Below are 23,620 nucleotides of genomic sequence, written 5' to 3'. Positions count from 1 at the left end.
GTGTGTGACTGTGTGTTTGTGTGACTCTGTGTGTGTGTGTGACTCTGTGTGTGACTCTGTGTGTGTGTGTGTGACTCTGTGTGTGACTCTGTGTGTGTGTGACTGTGTGTGTCTGTCTGTGAGTGTGTGTCTCTCTGACTGTGTGTGTTTGTGTGTGTGTCTCTCTGTGTTGTATGTGTTTTTTTTTTTTGTGTGTGTGTGTGTGTGGGGAGACTTTGACGCATTGTGGGGAACCTGCAAGGGAACCTGCGGCCTAATGTGGGGAGTCTATGCTACCTAATGTGGGAAGTCTATGCTACCTAATGTGGGGAGTCTATGCTACCTATTGTGGGGAGTCTATGCTACCTAATGTGCGGAGTCTATGCTACCTAATGTGCGGAGTCTATGCTAGCTAATGTGGGGAATCTGCTACCTACCTAATGTGGGGGAACTGCTGCCTACCTAATGCTCCCCCCCTGGCAGTAGCACCCTCATCATCCGCCAGCAACTACCCCCCCCCCAGCAGCAGCACCTCCATCAGCAGATCCTGATGGTGGATGATGGCGGTGCTCCTGCCAGGAGGATGATCCTGCCGATGGATGATGGGGGTGATACTGCCAGGGGGGATGGCCAGTAGCACCCTCATCATCCTTCAGCAACACCCTCCCCCAGTAGTAGCACCCCCATCATCCACTAGCAATACCACCAATACCCCCCTCCCGTGGTAATAGCATCAGCTAACGGATGTTGAGGGGTGTTACTGCGGTTGTGGTATTATATTCAGAGGGTGCACTGTATGGCAACGTTATATTCAGAGGGCGCAGTTTGTGGTAGTATTATATTCAGAGGGCGCAGTTTGTGGTAGTATTATTAGAGATGAGCGAACTTACAGTAAATTCAATTCGTCACGAACTTCTCGGCTCAGCAGTTGATGACTTATCCTGCGTAAATTAGTTCAGCCTTTAGGTGCTCCGGTGGGCTGGAAAAGGTGGATACATTCATAGGAAAGATTCTCCTAGGACAATATCCACCTTTTCCAGCCCACGGGAGCACCTGAAAGCTGAACTAACTTATGCAGGAAAAGCCATCAACTGCCGAGCCGAGAAGTTTGTGACGAGTTCAATTTACTGTAGTTTGCTCATCTCTAAGTATTATATTCAGAGGGCGCAGTGGGTGGTAGTAATATATTCAGAGTGTACAGTATGTGTTGGTATTATATTCAGAGGGTACAGTATGTGATAGTATTATATTCAGGGGTACAGTATGTGGCAGATTTATATTCAGAGGGTACAGTATGTACAGTGTGTGGTATTATTATATTCAGTGGGTACGGTGTATGGAAGGTTTATAATCAAAGAGTATAGTGTATAGTAGTATTATATTTAGAGGATACAGTGTCTGGCAGGTTTATAATAATTATTGTTTTCATATAGAGGATGAGAATGCGCTGACATAGTGAGGAGACGTCTGGGCGTCACATTCTACAGACAGAAGTTTTAGCTGGACCAGGCGGTATGTACCATCTGAATTAGATAAGGGAAGACTATAGAGAAGACGTCACCTGTAATCACTGATATCATTGTGTATTCTCCTCACTATAGAGAAAATGTCACCTGTAGTCACTGATATCATTGTGTATTCTCCTCACTATAGAGAAGACGTCACCTGTAGTCACTGATATCATTGTGTATTCTCCTCACTATAGAGAAGACGTCACCTGTAGTCACTGATATTATTGTGTATTCTCCTCACTATAGAGAAGACGTCACCTGTAGTCACTGATATCATTGTGTATTCTCCTCACTATAGAGAAGACGTCATCTGTAGTCACTGATATTATTGTGTATTCTCCTCACTATAGAGAAGACGTCACCTGTAGTCACTGATATCATTGTACATTCTCCTCACAATAGAGAAGACATCACCTGTAGTCACTGATATCATTGTGTATTCTCCTCACTATAGAGAAGACGTCACCTGTAGTCACTGATATTATTGTGTATTCTCCTCACTATAGAGAAGACGTCACCTGTAGTCACTGATATCATTGTGTATTCTCCTCACTATAGAGAAGACGTCATCTGTAGTCACTGATATTATTGTGTATTCTCCTCACTATAGAGAAGACGTCACCTGTAGTCACTGATATCATTGTACATTCTCCTCACAATAGAGAAGACATCACCTGTAGTCACTGATATCATTGTGTATTCTCCTCACTATAGAGAAGACGTCACCTGTAGTCACTGATATCATTGTGTATTCTCCTCACTATAGAGAAGACGTCACCTGTAATCACTGATATCATTGTACATTCTCCTCACTATGTCCTATCAGAGCTGTAGTCGCTTGTCAGTTCTACAGTTAAGTCAGTGAAACTACAACTCCCAGCATAACCTCACCACTGCTCAAAGGGGTACTCTACTGGAAAACATTTTTTTTTTATCAACTGGTGCTACAAAGTTAAACAGATTTGTAAATTACTTCTATTTAAAAATCTTAATCCTTCCAGTACTTATTAGCTGCTGTATAAGCGATTCACAGGAAGTTATTTTCTTTTTTAATTTCTTTTCTGTCTGACCACAGTGCTCTGTGCTGACACCTCTGTCCATGTCAAGAACTGTCCATAGTAGGAGCAAATCCCCATAGCAAACCTATCCTGCTCTGGACAGTTCCTGACATGGACAGAGGTGTCAGCAAATAGCACTGTGGTCAGATTGGAAAGAACTACATAACTTCCTGTGGAGCATACACCAGCTTATAAGTACTGTAAGTATTAAGATTTTAAATAGAAGTAATTTAAAAATCTGTTTAACTTTCTGGCACCAGTTGATGTAAAAGTAAATGTTTTCCAGTGGAGTACCCCTTTAAGTAATTCTGGGAGCTGTATATTTAAATGGTGAAAACTTCTTTAACACTTTCCCATTCTGTGGCAACTGGTATATCTGATTATTATACTGGCTAAAAACTTACTGGGGGGAGGGGGGAGGTATGGGGGTGACACCATTTTCTACCGCACCGGGTGACACCAACCCTAGCAACGCCACTGCTTATTATATGTATATTATTATTTTTCGTGTGCCACACTGTGTGCCTACTTGTGCAAATGTGTCAAACACATCACTAATGTGAAAACAGACCCATTTAAAGGTTGTTTGAAAAGTGCAAACCATGCACCAGAATCAGTAGGGAAACTTATAATAAATGTGTCTGCAATGTAGGAAATACCAAGGCTATGCCCTCCTTTCGGGTTTCTGAGCAGAATTATCTAGGTAGATGCAAAATCAAGCAAATAATGATGGAAAGTCATGATAAATTGTGAACATGTTTGAAATGCTAAAATGACAACCTAATAACTAACATTGGGCCATATAAATTAACCTAAAACCAGATATGATTGAGAAATGTGGCATATAAAGCAACTCAATGTGCATCACATCATCTTCCTCTACTGAATGTATTACCCAGAGTGTTTATACAGTATATGTACCACATAAGATCAACCATCCAACAGCACATGCCCTATATTGATCATGCAAACCTTTAGCATTAGTGGGCCCAACCACTAGTGGGCACGTACCACCACACATAAGAAAACTTCCACCCTTACATGACAACTTCCGTTCTATGGAAGCAATTACTATGTGCCCATGAGTTTGTACAACACCAAAATGGCAGACAAGAGGATCCACACAACTTTATTGTTATGCCTTACTCATTCAAAGTAATAGATAAATAGATGGAATACAATATGACTGCAGGATCAGACTACATAAGGTTTGTTCGTCGTCTGATACTAAAGAGACACAAAAATTGCACAACTATAGACGCAAAATGTGAGTATATTCTTAACGACTTACTATTTGCTTATTTGATTCATTGTTAGTTATTAGATTAAATTTAGATTAGATAAGAACAACAACAAAAGTAGAAATAGTCTTCAGGCAAAATGTTAATAATAAGAAAAAAAATGTCCCCTGTTACCTTCCATTAGGATTTTATATGTGTCCATTTTTGTCATAATTTGCCATAATCTATCTATTTTAGTTTTCTATTTTTTATCACTATTTGAATTTGATGATCCAATGACATTGTTTAATTTTCAATCTGAATATGAATATTTCCCCAGCTCATCTTTTGACCTCACAGTAGTATTAACCATGGGAAAGAAATGTTTAGAACTGCATAGTATATTACAAAGAATCTGGACAAATCTTTTTCTGGATATTTCAGTGAACTCTGCACAATGTCACCCAGTGGAATCATTAAGCAAACCAATGCACTGGAAAGATGATATATGCCTCATCCATATAGAGAAGTGCTGATGTGGTACATTGTTTCAGCTCTTAAAGAGATACGAATCTTTGGAATCAAATTATGGTATGGGATAAATCAACAGTAAGTCCTGATTTCACATAAACCTTGGTGTACATAAAAATAATGTTTGTTTATTGACTGCTTGGGGAAATGGTGATGAATGGCAGAATCCTGTAAGACTGGCCATACACTAAATAATGGTTGTAATACATTGCAGATGAGTTTATAGTCTAGGATATGGGGGTATAGGAGTTTCATTACATTCTTGGTACAAACATGTTTCATAATACTGTGAATAGTTTGTATGTGGGTGTAAGACTATTGTTTATCATAGCTTTAAGTGCGTGCCTTGGCAGTGCTTTGCAATGAATTACTGAATACTGATGCTTTTTTTTTTTTTTATATTGCCCAGCTGGTTCACATCAGTTTAGCCCTGATAAGCAGGATGGTAAACACAAGAATCAATATACTCAAGAGTAATCTACAAGATGTTATTGAAAAACTGTCATTCTTAAATAATTTTCCTTTTGATAAGATACAATTATAGAAGATGTGCAAAATACCATGAAATTAACGTTATGCCATTCTACATCCTAATTGCTAAAGAAAACTAAAGAGATGATTTTAGATAGTATCTTATTGTTTCCTAGTATATGCTTGGGACACACCACTGTATTCCATAAGGTAAATATCCCTTTAATATACTACTAGCTCACATTAAGTAGCGAAAAATAACCTTTATTAACTTTTCTTGGGCTGGCAGTACACATTAGATTCATGTCAGACAAACCTGCCCATATTGGAGGGGACTGATGGATCACCTCAGTTTGTGTTGGCGTCCTGACTCTTCCCCAACAGAAAATATTGGGGAGAGCTGGGAAGCCTGTTAGCTTATCCCCATTGAAAATAAAGTCTGGCCAAGCTGACCATGCATGTTTATGAAGAGATTTAGAGACATAACAGTAGGCCAAGTGTTCAACATGTATCTGCTTGTATGGCCAGATTAACAGACACTTAGTACCATTTTCATGAGACAAATCTTTTTGAAGGATATATCTAAATAGATAAAACATTTAATTTGGACATCAATACTTAAAGGAAATCTGTCAGCCTGTTCACTCATACTAAAACCAAAACACTAGGTTATAGTGTGGGTGAACAGGAGTCAGATGATGGGTCATGTACCAAAATCCAATCTGTAGGTACGGAGAAAGGTCCCCTACAAGATCCTCTTTTTTATTCCCTGAATCGCGCATAGGAGGCGGGCTCAATTTACGTATGCATGTTCTGTGTCTCCACGTCCTAGTGACTCCCGTTGCTGGTCACGTGAGCACTCTGCTTTTTGCATAGAGCGCATGTGGTGACTGTGTGCTCACATGACTAGCGAATGGAGTCACTAGGACATGGAGACACAGCCTCCTGTGTGCAATTCAGGGAATAAAGAAGAGGATCTTAGACTTACAGAACAGATTTTGGTAAATGACCCGTCATCTGACTACTGTTCACGCCCACTATAACCCAGTGTATTGGGTTTCAAACATCTAAAATTTTTCTAAATCCATAACTTTTATCATTAATCATTTTATATTTCAATTTATATTTCAATTTCGTAAATTCCATGCATTCATATGGATAAGACTGATAACTGGCTCACGCAGGATTTATCTGCATTGGCCTATCTTATAAAAAGTGACTGGATCATTGCATGAATCAAGCACTTTTAGCTCTTGCCTTTTTTTTAATCATAGAATGTAAGCCAGTGGTCTTAAACTGTGGCCCTCCAGATCTTGCAAAACTTCAACTCCCACCATGCTCGGACAATCGTTGGCTGTCCGGGCATGCTGCAAAATCTGGAGGGCCACAGTTTAAGACCACTGGTGTAAGCTCTTATGAGCAGGGCTCTCACTCGTCTTGTCTGAGTTGTTTATTACTCTGTTGTTTTTCAACATAGGGGAATACACTATTTATGCTATAGGAGGGGACAGTATGGACAAGGAAAGTCTGCTGGAACTGCAAACTGAAGGTTAGAGGTAGAGGAAGAAAGACCTGCTGTGACTACAAAGGTAAATGGGAGAGAAGGCACTACTGTGATTTAGAGGCATAACCTTTGTAGAAAGGGAAAAGGCACAACTTTGACTAGTTTGAGAAGGAGAGAACAGCTGGTGTTACTGAAACAAGAGGGAAATACTGATATTTTTACTGACATACTGATATTTTTACCCAATTTTCCCTGCATATCTTTTAGCTACAATGCCTACAAAAGTTTTCAGACCCTTTCCCTTTGTTCACATTTTTTTATGTTTCTGTCTTGTGGTAAAATCAAATCAAATCTATTTTTCTTCCTCATTCTGCACTCAGTACTCCATGATAATGTAAAAACAGAATTTAAGAATTTTTTGCAACTTTATTAAAAATAAAGTATTTTAGCATGGACATAAGTATTCAAACCCTTTGCTACGACACTTAGTTCTGGAGGCCTCTCATTTTTCATGATCGTTTTTAAGATGTATCTACACCTTGATTGGAGTCACCTGTGATAAATTCATATGATTGGACATGATTTGGAAAGACAGTGCTTACTATATAAGGTCTCACAACTGACAATGCCTAGCAGAGCAAGATGTGGAAAGAACTGCCTGTAGAGCTCAGATTGTCTGGAGGTATTAATCTGGAGAAGGGTGCAAAAAAAATTCTGCTGCACTGAAAGTGCACAAAAGAGCACAATGTCTCCCATACTTCTTATGGGCCGAAGGTTCATCTTCCAACAAGACATTGGCACAAAGCACACAGCCAAGGCAACAGGAGTGGCTTAGGGACAATTCTATGAATGTACTTGAGTGGCTCAGAGAGAGCCCTGACTTAAACCCAATCAAACATCTTTGGAGAGACCTAAAAATTGCTCTCCCCATCCAACCTAAAGGGGCTTGAAAGGATGTGCACAGAAAGAAGGTAATAATCCTCACATCAGGCATGCCCACCTTGTGGCATCATGGCCATGAAGACTGGAGTAAAGGGTATGAATATTTATATCAATGCAATATTTTAGTTTTTCCTTTTTAATAAATTAACAAAGATTTCTAACATTCTGTTTTCGCTTTGACATTATAAGGTATTGGGCACAGAATAATGGGGGATTTTGACTTTATTTTAGCACAAGTCTAAAAACATTTTGAATACATTGTATGTGTACCTGCCCACGAAATGATAAATGATGTGAGAACGCTTTTTCAGAATCTAGGTGCTGACATATATAATAAATCTATATCATATGCTATACAGTATGTATTGGACAACCACAGATGTTTATGGGTCTATTAACCCATACAGTGTACTGCGCATATTTGAAGTATAGGATTTGAAGCTACAGAATTCAATGTAAAGTAATTGACTAAACTCAGCATCAAATATGCACCTTCAAATCCTGCACATCATATATATATATATATATATATATATATATATATATATATATATATATATATATATATATGCAGGGTATTGTTCGTGTGAGCATATCCTAAAAGTATAAAAACATCAGGCAAATCTTACAAAGGGAATTAAAATGGATTTTAGAATAACACCAATAAAGCTTGCAAGATAAAACAAGCAATAGCCATTTACGTTCTTTGTATATTGGATTAATAAAATTTTAGTGCAAACTTTTGTTTCTCGCTTTATTTCACTTTCCGTTTTTGCTTTTATGCAGTTTCATTGACACTGTGGATTTTATGCTTGTCACAAAACCCCAATAAGGCTTGATTCTATTATAAACAACCTGAATAGAATTCTTTGTTGTCCTAAACAGCTTGAATACTTGGTTTACTTTATGTAAGAACCTGCAGTGTTGGAGGCATATGATACATTCGGTGTAGTTGTTGAACGGTTTATCTTACTAACGTTTTTTTTTTTTTTTTTTTAATTGGAATTTAATGTTCCTGGAATTCTTCTTGTACATAATGATAGCATTGTTAATGTATCCTGCATATTGGGCATATTACTTAGATAATGAATCCGTTTATGGTCTGTGTATACAGCATTATTATGTTTTTATCAAAGTGTTTGTGCCACCCCTAAAGAAGTGAAATGTGATAATTAAGACTTCTATGCAACAATAAAATAATCTTCTAGTCAATATGAGACAACATTCTTCACAAGGCAATGATTAAGGTAATATGACTTCATTAAACCTCTGTGAAATCCATTATCTCCAAATATGGAAGATTCATAAAAAACAATCAAAATGTATCCCACTGACTATAGGCTTCTCTAGGATAAGTCAATAAACATGAAACTGCATTTCATTATGTCTTAAGTAAAACAAATGTAGCACTCCAAAGTAAGAACATTATATAAGCTTTCAAACATAATAGCCGTACTGTGATCAAGTACTTTCTCTCTTTGAGACGTGGACAACTTACTGTACTTTACCTGAATAAACCATGGGCAATAAAATTTGACTGTACTAGTAAATATCCAACTATTAACTGAAAGGGTTAATCGAGAAATACAAAAACAGGGCTAATTTTTTTTAAAATTCGCTCCACACCTGTCCTCAGCTGTCTCTAATCACTTCAATGGAACTGAGCTGCAATACCACACACAACCTGAGGACAGTTGTGGTGCTGTTGTTTGAAGAAATCGGCTCTGTTTTTCTAATCCTGGATAACCCCTTTAATTTAGTATATAAAACATCCTATGTTTATTGATTGTTTTATTACATCTTTATGCACAGTGTTTTAAAAAGATGGACCCAATGTCAAACATGTAACATGTTACAATTATACAAAATGGTGGGTAAAACAGGCGTTCTCTACCGTTACCGTATACACAAGGCACATTCTAAGCCAGCAATGTATGCTCTTGTCAGAGATGGCAGGCACTAAGAAACAATATGAATGGGTACATAGGTGTAACACAATATACAATTGAAAAGAAAGGCAAACTGCAGAGTAAAAAACATATTTTTAGCCCTGTGGCCCACATCACAAAAGCAAGTGTACGCATGCCTCAAAAATAAACTATTGCTTTCCAAGAGCTTTTATTTATTTATTTATTTACTCTGTTACTGTTTGTAGGCTTTTGTTGCTAATTTTTGAATATTATAATTTTTTTTATTGCATGTTTGCCCCCACACACATGCACATGCTATATGTAATAAATAATGATTTTGATTTCAAATTCATTTATTTTTGTTTCAAATCATGTTTATTTCCCTCCTACCACGGCACTTTAACAGTCAATTATAGATTTAGCATTTTTAACCTATGGACTAATTCTCTGTATCACAAACACAGTCCCAAATACATTTGAACAGTTTTGTTTTGCTGCCTCTAGCCTATTATATGCACATGTTCTAAAGGCACACGGCAATACAAGCTAACAACTAATAGAAGGATCTATTTGTCTAGAGATCGAGCATGTGTAGAAAGTCTTCCAAGCCTATTCTGGGAAAAAAATATACAAATGAACTCTCCTTCATTCATAGTCATGTTATAGGGTAGCTACCTATTGGTTGTTAACCATTATTTGTTGTTAATGTGATGTGAGTTTGGTTAAAGGGGTACTCCTTCGCTTAGACATCTTATCCCCTATCCAAAGGATAGGGGATAAGATGCCTGATCGCAGGGGTCCCGCCGCTGGGGACCCCCGTGATCTTGCATGCTGCACCCCGTTATAATCAGTCCCTGGAGCGTGATTATAACGGGGTGCGGCGTGCAAGATCACGGGGGTCCCTTTGGATAGGGGATAAGATGTCTAAGCGCCGGAGTACCCCTTTAAAGGAGTTGGTCTAGTATAAAATATTACATGTTATGTTATGTAAAACAGATCAATTTGGAACAACTAAAATGTATCTTACATATTATATAGCACTTCCTGGTGGTCTTTTAATTTGCCCTTACAACATCTACCTTACATGTCCTGTGCCAGTGGACGCACATGCGCATTTGCTATTGTACATACCAGCCGATCAGTTCAGTGGAAGCTGAATACATTTGATGAAGGTTTTGTTAGGGAGACAATACAACACCAAGAGGCATTATAACATGTATGTTGCAGCAATGCCTTTTTTTAAATTATTTTAAATTAAGTATATTTAAATAAATTCCAGCTGAAATTTGTTTGTGTTTTGAGTGATTTATTAGAGAAATGTAACAATAAATTGTGGGGCAATCTCTCTATGAAAAGCATTTGAAATATAGTTTAGCAAAAGTTTTACCAACTTTATTAAACCTAGATTTGTTTACTCTGCAATGTTTATTCTATCTCTACTTGTTCAGATTTTTTATATTTAATGTGTTAATGAAATTTGTGTTGTTATCTTGTATTTCTAGATCTTCAGTCCCTGTTAAGTATTAATTCCCAGATTGTTCCAGTAGCCTTTGGTGCCTCTGAACAATACTTGGCCTATGGTTATGTACAGAGAATAAGAACGAAATGTCTGATCTGTTTGTAATGAATCAATGTAATGTGCATTGTTTAGGTACCAACAGTTAAGTGAATCAATATAACGCTTCCTCAGAGGGCAAATCTGGACTGTAACTGTGACATTTATGTCTCTGCGCTCATATTAAGATTCAGTGTATGATACATTCTTTGCCTCTATAACATAAACAAGTGAAAGTGCATCCACTGCATGGAATTTTAATATTTTTCTATGGTGCATTCTTGAACTTTTCAGGCATAAAAAAATTTAATGTTGGCCATAAGTTAACTCTCTGTCCTGATAACTTGGTGTGTTGGTATACACATTTCACACATACAAGCAAAATATCTGACAGGTGAAGTAAATATCTTGGATTTCCTCAAGACAATGGTACCTGCCAAAAGGTAGCAGTGAACTGTCAGTCTGTCAGCTCATGAAGGTGATGTATTGGAAAGAAAAGAATTGTCAAGCACAATAATCTGAACAAGTTTGACAAAGGCCACATTATCATGGCTAGATGATTGGTTTAGAGCCTAGGAGCGGGCAGATAGAGTACACTTGAGAAAGGTTAAAAAGGACTGAAACATTGTGTCGCAGGAACTCTATATGGCTGTCCTTGATATATCTGTCTTAAACAAAGAATTGGATATTAAAGAAGAACTAACTAAAGAAGAATTAACTTATCCCCTAGCCACAAGAGTGTTTCACCCAGCCTACATTAACCCCTTGGGGACGAAGGGTTTTCCAGTTTTTGCACTTATGATTTTTTTAAAGATATGGAGGAAAAAACTAAACCCTTTAAATTTTGCAGCTAAAAATCCATATGATGGCTTATTTTTTGTGCCACCAATTCTACTTTGTAATGACATCAGTCATTTTACCCAAAAATCTACGGCGAAATGGAAAAAAAAATAATTGTCCGACAAAATTGAAGAAAAAATACAATTTTGTAACTTTTGGAGGCATTGGTTTCTACAAAGTACATTTTTAGGTAAAAATGACACCTTATCTTTATTCTGTAGGTCCATACGATTAAAATGATATCCTACTTATATAGGTTGGATTTTGTCGTACTTCTGGAAAAAATCATAACTGCATGCAGGAAAATTAATACGTTTAAAATTGTCATCTTCTGACCCCTATAACTCATATTCTCATAGGAAACCATTGATCAATGATTCTGCCGCTTGACTGCTCATTCCTGGATCTCAGGCACTGAGCAGTCATTCGGCGATCGGACAGCATGGAGGAAGGTAGGGACCCTCCTGCTGTTTTTACAGCGGTTCGGGATGGCGCAATTTCACCGTGGCAATCCCGAACAGCACCCTGAGCTAACCGGCACAGCTTTACTTTCACTTTAGACACGGCGTTCAAATTTGAACGCCATGTCTAAAGGGTTAATAGCACGCGGCACTGCAATCAATGCCACGCGCTATTAGCCACGGCTCCTGGACCTTGTTAGACCCGCTATGACATGGCAGGAAGCGAGCTGAGGGCGTATAGGTACGCCCTCCGTCCCCAAGAAGTTAACCGCATGTCCAACATGGTAGCAAGTCAGTGTATAATGATGTATCACCAGCAACCAGAGACTAAGCTGGGCTGACTATAAATAGACACACCCGAAAGGCTATTGGCTAAGAGAGGCCTCGGCTGAAACAGTCAGAGACATTTAACTCTTCCCTACTCAGGGAAGATAAAACTTCACAACACAGCAATACCAATAGGCTCTGTGTGAATACAGACCAATACAGACATGACAATTATCTTCTGAAGTCTACGCAATGATGAATCCTTCCAGGTTTCTCAGACTGCTAATCTGCTCATAGTGTAAGTCAGTAAATTGTACACATTTCCTTTTTGCAGAATATGGATCTCAGATGGTTCCTTTAATATTGTTTTTCTATCTTACTTTAAATTGAATAATTGTCTAAGAGACTTCTCAGTAGTTTAAGGGCTTATTCACTTGGGCTAAGGCTGCATGTGTTTTTTTTTTTTTTACATATTTACTCCAAAACGGAATGAAAAATGTAATTTCAACTGGGAATGTAAAAAACAAAGCTTGGGTTTTAAAGAAAAAAACTAAAACAAATGGAAAAAAGTGACATGCTACTTTTCAGAGCTCCAATTGGAATAATTTAGCATTTCAAATAAAAACGATTTAAATTACACAAAATTAATCAAAATCAGTGCATGATTTTTTTTGGGTGGTTAGTGCCTGTGTGAACATACCCTAATTATTTTTGAAATGTACATTGCTATATATGTGACTGTGTAAACTAAATACATGATTACTGGGTTAGTGGGTTATTGTGCTCTGCTACATCACTCAGACATGCTACTGTTGCTGGTTGAAACAATGAAAGTTTTCTTGGCTGTCAGCTACAAGGTGAGATATAGATAGTGTTTTACACTGGAATAGTCCGAAAGCATGAAGTAGGGTAAATAAGGCCCTTGAGTATAGAGCTGGGGTATTGAGTAACCGAGACACTTGAGAGCAGTAAAAAAAAAAAAAAAAACATCGGGCTTTGTAGAATTGGGCCTGAGACAAGACATTACAAGGGCCTAATCTGATAAAGACATAATCAGTATGAAGTGAATTGGGAGTTGAGGCCTGTGTGAAGCAGCGCAGTCCTGAGGTCTGGCTCCTGTACAGTTAACATGAGTCTGAGATATAGGGTTACACCAGTATTACTGACACCTTTGGGAAGATTTATCAAAACGTTGGAAGATTTGGGAAGATTTATCAAAAGTTGCCCAGTTGCCCATAGCAACCAATCAGATTGCCTCTTTCATTTTTAACAAGGCCTCTGAAAAATGAAAGAATCGATCTGAATGGTTGCAATGGGCAATTGGGCAACTTTTCCTCTGCACTGGTCTTGATAAATCTCCCCCCTTGGGGGGCTGAAACCCCCAATGGCATGGAAACATTAACCTTCTGTGCTGTTCTGTGGGAAGAAAATAACTGTTGAACTGAACTGTGGTCCGCAATTATCTTTTCTTAAAAGTTAACAACTTAATAAACCCACAAAAAGTATTCTTATGCTTTGTCATTGAATGAGATATGAAGATTTCCTTCTCCGAGGAAGCAAAAAATAATTTCTAATGTTCTCTCTGTTTTGATTTTACAACAAAATGTACTACTTATGAATGAGTACTGTTTGCAAAGGAAAACATTGGTGATATACATGAAGTGCAGACTTAAGAGGAGTTATTGTTCTTTGCCAGCAAATGAATGGAACATTGCCAAAAGAAAAGTAATTTTAGCTTACCTGATTGGAGCAGACTCATCCCCTTTCTCTAGCCAATCCTGAGGAGGCGTAATGTACATGCACCATAAGCCCCAGTTATATCCATGTGCAGCATTAGCATATTGCTGCACCTCAAATGTGTTGTATTTGATATTGTCGATTGCTGGTAAAATTATTCGTCTACGATCTTCTTTGATCCTTGTGATAACAGGCTCTGCCCTGCACATAGGAGATATTTCAGAAAGAGTTAGTTATCATCGCCCTCTTTTTATTATGTACTTATAAGCATCAAAGCTGTATTTTAATTCAATCTATATTTTTACTAGCATAAAATATAGCATACAGGAACTGATGCTTCAGCTCACCCCCACGGCCTTTCCGCAACCCGGTATCTGTGCGAGGCAGTACATGAACAACAGGGAGAAAGCGCAAGATAGTCCAGCGCAGGTCTCGTGCAACAAATAGATTTATTGTTTAAAAGCCAAAGACAGGCGACATAAAGTAACGTATTTCAGGTGCCTTAGCTGCACCCTTATTTGTACAAGACTAAGGGTTCAGCTAACGCATTACTAAGGGTGCTACTAATTCACCTGAATTGCTTTACTTTATGTTTCCTTTCTTTGGCTTTTAAACAATAAATCTACTTGTTGCACAAGACCTGCACTGGATTATCTTGCACTAGCATAAAATATATATTTATAGGGAGAACTTCAGTCTAACTATCAGTATAACAAAACATGCTGTATGATAACTGTCCAGTGTTTTGCATTAGAAAAGAAGTGTATCAATGCACATGGTTAGATGCACATGGCATATTACGGGGGTTGTCAACACTGGACGATCACTACTAAGAGTTCCCTGACTGTAGGGTCCCCAGTAATCAGCTGTAATCTATAAGGGAACCTAGTAGTAAGTTGCCTTTTTCCCTGCAATGCCATCACAAGGGAACTGAAGTAATAGATAATGCTCATTCAATTTAGGCTCAAATCCTACCAGCAACTTTGGTAAGGGTGGGCCGAGCAACTGTGCTCCCAGAACCTGTCAGTGCTGTTTAGTTGTACATTATTGAGTGGAAATTAGCATGTGTCAGCTGTGACTGGTCAGCTATCATCATTCAGGAGTGCATTTGACACATTATGCACATGGCACATAATGTTCTGATGACATTAGGATCCAGAACAGCAGTGCAAGGAGCTGAAAAGGAGATTACAGTACGTATATATTTAGTGGTCTAGTCTGGGGTCTGCTTTTTTTTTCCTTCCGGTCTTGGGTATGATTATTTAAGGGGTCTGGTTTGAAGTCTGATTAACTTATGGGCTTTAGTTTGGGGTCTAATTAATTTAGAAAGACTGGTCTGAGGTCACCTCTGGTCTGAATTAGTCTGGGGTATAAAATATGAGGATTTGCTAAAGGTTCTTGAGTCTCAAAAATGAAGGAGTCTATTCTGAGGTTCAAATTTGTGTTGCTATAGAGGGTAGTGTTAGGCAGTAGAAGGGGACAAAAATAGCTAGGCAGCAAACTATGCAATCATGGAAGACGTCACTCATGGGTCACCGGGGTAATGGTTGTGTACTGTGACTGTGTCTGATCAGTGGTATACTTTTATGATAATACACTGCAGACTATCTGTGTATAACTAGTGTCTGACCACTATGGCCCAGATATATCAAACTCTATGAGAGAAAAAATTTAGCGATTTTCCCATAGCAACCAATCACAGGTCAGCTTTCACTTTACCAGAGCTCGTTAGCTAAGCTGTGATTGGTTGTTGTGGGAAAATCTCTCCACTTTTTCTCTAACACAGTTTGATAAATCTGGGCCAATGTGTTCGAACACTAATATAACCAATAGCACTGGTAGTGTTATTGGTTATATTAGTCTTTTTATATTGTTAACATACATCTGTCCCAGACTAAAAGAGTAGTGTATGTCTATCCAGAAACAGAAATCGAATTCTGTACAGGGCACAACTACGCTATTGATACAAAATTCTATAATAGGATACATAAAAATGGGTTTTCTGATTTAGTCAAACTTTTATAACAGGTTGTTTCAGACCACTGTAAAAGGCAGCTATATGTAAAAGATTATCATATTCAAAGCACAGTCTGTATATTCTTATGTAAAAGAGACCCTCAGATCAAGTATTCGAGCCAATCATTGCAGATGTGGATCCTCCATTGTTCTAAGTTTGTGGTAGGTATTTATCCTGTCCCCTTGTGGTTCTGCTGCAATTTTCACATTACTCTTTGACAGCTGCACTGGATGGACCAGATTACCTAACTGCTGCCTTGGATTCTTTGCTAATATTACCAATATGGTATTAAATATTATCTTCCTGGTATGCTGCCCAGTACATCCACCCCTGTACAGCATGTATGGGAAGGGGAGCTGAGGCCAATATATATATATATATATATATATATATATATATCTTATATATATTCTCACCTTGGGAAAGGAGTTAGACCTTTCTGAGCTGCCGGGAAGAACAAGACTTCTTTCTTTTTTCCACAGGCTAGCACAGAGACTATTTGTTGATAAGGAGTAGTAAATGACAGGGTTGACATAATAGCTGGATAGCTCCTTTCAAAGCCAGTGGTGAGGAACCTTCCTGCTCCTGTCTTTTTTCTATAGAGCGGCTCTGCTCAGGTCACACTCTATCTGGAGGACAGGTGAATGCTGTCATGTCAGTGTACTACAACTTGTAAGTTTCAGAAACTGAACTTAAACTTTGATCTTCCCAGTTATAGTTTGCAGCTCAATTTCAGTCCTGTGTGTTTTGTATCTAAGTATTGTTACTGGATTGCACTTGCCCTGTGACCATTTACAGCAATTGTTGCCCGATAATTACCCATAACTTTGTGTTTCCTTTCCTTGATTACTCTGGCTTCTGCATGTTAGTTATCCAACTTTCCTTAGACCTCATGAATCTGGGCCTGTCTCAGCCTTAATAATCAAGAAGAAGCTGTCCTGTGTGAACAGCAATATGTATTGCCATCATATAACTTATATATGGTATTTTCCACCAGATTTCTAATCTGTTGGCTTCATCTCTAATTTAAGTTTTCCCTGAGCTGGTGGGTAGGCCCTAGCCTCTATAATGGCTCCATATACTGCACAAACACAGAAAAAGAGATCTTGCTTTTTTTCTGTCTTTATGGCACATCATAGGATGCAGCAGCAAGGAGGACATTACAGAGCAGTGCCAAGCAGTATAAACTGTAAAGTAAACCCTAGGGTGAAATCTTATTATGTGTTTCAGCTAACATCTATATAAAGTTGTCATGTGGATGTGAGAAACCATTCCTCAAATTGCCTAAATCTGTATTGAGAACACTGTGAAGTAATGTGCAAAACAGTCTTATACATCGCATTGCATTGCATTAATAGCATACACTGAGGTATCACAAGAGTGTAAAAGTAAAAAATCTGCATATGCCTTGTATCAGCTGAATGATGTTTTGGTCACAGGATGCTTCACAGGCTGTTTTTAGACAACATTAGAAACTTCAAGAAGACCGTGGGAAGTGTTCCTACTCCAAAAAGTCACTGTTAAGTTTAAGTTCCATCATCTGAGACAGATCTGGGCAGTGATGACGGCAATGTATAGAGTTTGGAGAATTTCACCCACAAGGACATCTCCAGTCCACGCTGTGAAGGCAAAGTGCTTACTTTCCTTCTGTATACACTAATCTATTAAGTCACCTGTTGTGTGGCTCAATATGTCACAGAAGTCTCCTGTGTACACCCTACATACCAGTTATTACTACAGTAAGTCAACCTGTGCAGGTCTTTCACAGTACAAGCTAATTGGATTGTATCTTGTCTGCCATTGCACCTACCTTACTTCTCTTACATGCAAAAAGCATGCTAGAAACTTTTTACTCAGTATATCTATTGGAAAATAAACTCTTAAATTGACAGTAACTAAAAAATCATTCACCTTCACATTCAATCCTTGGTGAGCCCACTCAATTTAAATTTCCTTCAACTTCATATGATTATGAGTACATGTTCCGCCTTCTTGACAAAGTTCTCTATACCCACAGACCCTGATTGGTTGGACAGAGCCTGTCTCTGTACATATTTCTTATTGCATACTGCACTCCTCACAGAGGAAGAGAGGAGTTTTGTCCTATGCCATTCACATGACTTTTCGAGATGCATCAAAACCCAAGAAAACCATTTTAAACTTCTATCCCCCTGGTATAACAAAAACTAAACTAGATGGGACTTTCCAATTTGAAGCTGTAATTTGGGTAATTTGTCACATACAGTATATGGTGGTATTGCCGGCTGATCAAACCCTTCTGGATGAAGGTCGAGAAAATGAATAATAATAAATGCTCCTCTAACATTTCACTAAATTTACCTTTGGTGGCGCTCCCCACACCCTTAATATGTCCCTCTAAACATTCTTTACCCACTCATATGATCACAGCTGCAAAGTTGCTCATTCCTCCCCAATGCCTTCAGACCACGGCCCCAACATTCTAGTCAAGTTATCATCAACACTGCAGAGACGGTTTCTATGTCCTCTATGCTTTCCATTGCCCATCCTTTACTCCCCTCCCCCTCATGGCACCTTCACCTGTTGTTAATGACATTTTGCTGTCTTTGCCTATCTGCGTATAGGCCTTTATTACAATTTTGTGATGTTTGTTACTCTGTTATTTAATAAAAACAGATTTGACATAAAAATAAAATTGTTGAAACTCTTGTGGCCATTTAACTCTGCATTATTTAAGAACTTTGTTGATTGCTTCTCCTATTAGATTTCAAATGTAATAACTCAACAGGATGGATGTGACTAAAAACTCCCTAATACCACAAGCTACCCCTCTGCACAGGCTTTTCAGAAACCACATCCAAGACATCAACAACCCTCACCAAAATCCTCTGAAAAAACACACAGGGAACCATAAAGTCCTAAATGAGGTGTCATAGCCACCTAAGATGCAGCATTTTCCAAGCTGCTACTTCTCGTCACAAGCTCTTTGAGCGTCACATGAGCTCTCCATGTTATCTTGTTACTTTCTTCTTTTCTCCAAAGGCAACTTTAATGTTGTTGACTAAAAATAGAATTCTAATATATAGAGACCTGATGCAGAATGTCATAGATACATGTTATTTCATGGATTTGTTGTGATAAATATTGTGAGTGAATTGTAGCCAGTAAGACTTTAATTGCTGTAAATTACATTCCATTACAGCAGTTTAAATAGACCTAGAGTATACATCTAGCTATCTCTAGATCAGTTATTAGGAGAACATGCAGTATTAGCGGTAACTTGATAAAGCAACATGTGACAAATACAACATGTCAGATAACATGATTGCAGTCATTTCCCTTTGTAATGCACCTTTCCACTCAAGAGTCTAGTCTCCAAATAGACCCTAATGTAAACATAGCCATATACCTTTAATAGCTGTCCGATGAACATCTGGCAACTATATCTCCTGCTTTTTCTATACGCATTAATGCTTAATTAAAGAGAATGTGGAGAGGGAAGATAAGTCCCCAAAAACTAATGGATTAGGCAGCTGAGATCCAACATGCCCCATCCTTTTGTTCCCTGACATCATCTGATGCCCCCATACACATTAGAATGTCATTTGGTCCAGATGAATTCAGCAGGATCAGCCAAAGTTGTCTGCCAAGTCAGTAAAAGATTTTAAAGAGGACTCTCAGTCTTGTGTTCAGTTATCTGCCCTTGCTGGCATTGCTTCATGGGTCAGTGGTACCACAACCTGGAGGTTGCTCACTCAAGGGGATTGTGTTCTCCATACTCTGAGATGGCTGAAATTGCAGTCCAAACACAGAAATGTTCATTTTGAACAGGCCTCTGCATGCTTTATTCTTCATCAACTAGACATGTGCAATTTGCAAAAAAAAAAAAAAAAAAAAAATCATCAATTATCATAGTTTTTGTACACTGCTCAAAAAAAAAAAAAAAAGAAAAGGAAACACTTAAACAACACAATGTAACTCTGAAGCAATCACACTTCTGTGAAATCACACTGTCCACTCAGGAAGCAACACTGATTGACAATCAATTTCACATGCTTTTGTGCAAATGGAACAGACAACAGGTGGAAATTATAGGCAATTAGCAAGACACCTCCAATAAAGGAGTTGTTCTGCAGGGGGTGACCACAGACCACTTCTTAGTTCCTATGCTTCCTGGCTGATGTTTTGGTCACTATTAAATGCTGGTGGTGCCTTCACTCTAGTGGTAGCAAGAGACGCAGTCTACAACCCACACAAGTGGCTCAAGTAGTGCAGCTCATCCAGGATGGCACATCAATGCGTGCTGTGGCAAGAAGGTTTGCTGTGTCAGCGTAGTGTCCAGAGCATGGAGGCGCTACCAGGAGACAAGCCAGTACATCAGGAGACGTGGAGGAGGCCGTAGGAGAGCAACAACCCAGCAGCAGGACTGCTACCTCTGCCTTTGTGTAAGGAGGAGCAGGAGGAGGACTGCCAGAGCCCTGCAAAATAACCTCCAGCAGGCCACAAATGTGCAGGTGTCCACTCAAATGGTCAGAAGCAGACTGCATGAGGGTGGTATGAGGGCTCGACGTCCACAGGTGGGGGTTGTGCTTACAGCCCAACACCGTGCAGGACGTTTGGCATTTGCCAGAGAACACCAAGATAGGCAAATTCGCCACTGGCGCCCTGTGCTCTTCACAGATGAAAGCAGGTTCACACTGAGCACATGTGACAGATGTGACAGAGTCTGGAGATGTCGTGGAGAATGCCTGCAACATCCACCAGCATGACTGTTTTGGCGGTGCCTCAGTAATCGTGTGGGGTGGCATTTCTTTGGGGGGGGGGGGTCGAACAGCCCTCCATGTGCTTGCCAGAGGTAGCCTGACTGCCATTAGGTACCAAGATGAGATCCTCAGACCCCTTATGAGACCATATGCTGGTGCGATTGGCCCTGGGTTCCTCCTAATGCAAGACAATGCTAGACCTCAGGTGGCTGGAGTGTGTCAGCAGGTCCTGAAAGAGGAAGGCATTGATGCTATCGACTGGCCCGCCTGTTCCCCAGACCTAAACCTGATTGAGCACATCTGGGATATCATGTCTCGCTCCATACACCAACACCACATTGCACCATAGACTGTCCAGGAGTTGGCGGATGCTTTAGTCCAGGTCTGGGAGGACATCCCTCAGGAGACCATCCGCCACCTCATCAGGAGCATGCCCAGGCATTGTACGGAGGTCATACGGGCACGTGGAGGCCACACACACTACTGAACCTCATTTTGATTTGTTTTAAGGACGTTACATCAAAGTTGGATCAGCCTGTATTGTGGTTTTCCACTTTGATTTTGAGTGTGACTCCATATCCAGACCTCCATGGGTTGATATATTTGATTTCCATTCATAATTTTTGTGTGATTTTTTTGTCAGCACATTCAACTATGTAAAGACGAAAGTATTTCATACGATTAGTTCATTCATTCAAATCTAGGATGTGTTACCTTAGTGTTCCCTTTTTTTTTTTTTGAGCAGTAGACTTTCGGATCCATTCAGTCCAATGACAGTGGAGCTCAACTAGTTTACCATACTGCGTGCTATGTTAGGCAAACTAATTTTGAGATAGTAAAAATTTTGTATAATATGGAATTTCAACATTTGCAACTTTAATATGTTATAAGAAGGTTTTTTTCACACTGTGTCTAGCAGTGTGCAGGTATACGTCAGGGGATTTTCAGCTACAATATTACAAAACTTTATACTGCATAGTATACTTTTTTACTGCCACACAAGAATTAAGACTGCAATATAAACCTCTTAACAAAGGCCACCATAATTGGGGTTTAAGGGTATGTTTACAGTCATGCTGGAAGATACCATTAAAGGAGATATATCATGCAGAAAAATGTATCCTTATCCAAAGTCCTACCGCTGGGACCCTCCACCATCTTCTTCATAGAACCCCGACTCTCCCTAGGAACGGGATGGGTCGACCCCAGCATAAAGCAGTGACCGATACGCCCCCTCCATATAGCTCTATGAGAAAGCCGTTTGGCTGTCTCCAGCTATCCCATACAGATGCATGGAGGGGGCATGTCATCCCCCGCTTTATGCGGGGTCCAACATGCTCTGTTCCTGGGGAGAGCCAGGGTCCCTTGCAGGAGATAACAGCACAATCTAAAACTTATCATCTATACTTTGAATAGGGGTTACGTTTTTCTCCATGATATATCTACTTGAAAGGGGTTCTCTGGTAGAATTTTTTTTTTTTTTTAAATCAACTGGTGCCAGAAAGTTAAATTTGTAAATAGATTTGTAAATTACTTCTATTAAAAAAAATCTTTATCCTTCCAGTACTTCTTTATCCTTCCAGTTACTTTATCCTTCCAGCTACTGTATACTACAGAGGAAGTTGTGTAGCTCTTTCCAGTCGGACCTCAGTGCTCTCTGCTGACACCTCTGTCCATGTCAGAAACTGTCCAGAGCTAGAGCAAATCCTCATAGCAAATCTCTCCTGCTCTGGACAGTTCCTGACATGGACTGAGCTGTCAGCAGAGAGCACTGTGGTCAGACAGAAAAGAAAATCAAACAGAAAAGAACTTCCTCTGTAGTATACAGCAGCTGATAAATGCTGGAAGGATTAAGATTTTTAAATAGAAGTGATTTACAAATCTGTTTAACTTTCTGGCACCAGTTGATTTAGAAATATTATTTTTTTCAACAGAGTACCCCTTTAGGAAACAGCAAACAGACACTGACTGATGTGGTGTGAAAAGATCCTTAAAGAGGTTATCCACCATAAGGTGATTTTAGTATGTACCTGGCAGACAGTAATGGACATGCTTAGGAAGGATCTACGCTTGTCTTGGGGCTAAATGGCTATGTTGTGAGATTACCATAACACTGTGGCTATCTTTTCCTGTTTGACTTTTCTTTTTTTTACTACAAATCCCACAATTCCATTTTCCTCCCTCCCACACATCAGCCACCCCACCCATTGAAACATAAATTAGCTGCATCCATTCAAAAGACCTGTGGTTTTCAATCATCAGGGTGCCTACAGCTGTTGCATTAGTTGCACATTGATCTCTCTCCCACCAAGCGATCCCCCCACCTATTGAAGCAGACAGGCTCCCTGTCATCAGCTGACTAGGGAGTCAGGTCTCGGCCGCATTGCAACCTGGGAAAAATCTGAGACAACAGTCATTTTGTATGCTGGTAAAAATAAATATTGGGTTGAAAGTCACAGAATTGTGAGAAAACCGTCACACACAGGTAAAGACACTATATTATGAACTACACTAACTTTACAGCACCTGTAGCATAGTCAAATTAATAAAAAAAATCCTGGAATATCCCTTTAAGTTTAAGGTATATACATATGCCCTATGTACTGGACATTAAACAATACAGCTAAAGATTTATAACAAAAGCTATATCTGTACTAATTCCTTTCACAGCAGCCTGGACCCTGTAATGTAAAAAGACATTTCTTCTTGTTATATTTAGAGCTTTTAACTTCTCTATACAAGGCTTAATGCTTTTTATATTTAATGTTGTTTGCGTATTAGAGTTAGCTGGATTCACAATTGTTATTTAGAAAATAGTTGCAATTTAAATATGGTTAAGGGTATTTGCTGAAAGTGAATTACCAAGTTTTGAAAA

At 39.0% G+C, this 23,620-nt stretch overlaps 1 protein-coding gene across 1 annotated transcript in view; it reads right to left on the bottom strand.

Annotated features, from left to right (window-relative positions):
• The window catches only part of GALNT9 (polypeptide N-acetylgalactosaminyltransferase 9), a 377,187-nt gene that overhangs the window by 175,437 nt on the left and 178,130 nt on the right, over nucleotides 1–23,620 (bottom strand). Inside the window, exon 5 of the mRNA XM_056533112.1 lies at nucleotides 13,990–14,187. Coding sequence (XP_056389087.1) covers nucleotides 13,990–14,187 — 198 coding nt within the window. The remainder of the gene's footprint in view (nucleotides 1–13,989; nucleotides 14,188–23,620) is intronic.

The sequence above is a fragment of the Hyla sarda genome, chromosome 1 (assembly GCF_029499605.1).
Source record: "Hyla sarda isolate aHylSar1 chromosome 1, aHylSar1.hap1, whole genome shotgun sequence".
Classification (NCBI taxonomy): Eukaryota; Metazoa; Chordata; class Amphibia; order Anura; family Hylidae; genus Hyla; species Hyla sarda.
The sequence above is the reverse complement of the archived record's forward strand: the minus strand, read 5'-3'. Positions and strand labels throughout refer to the sequence as shown.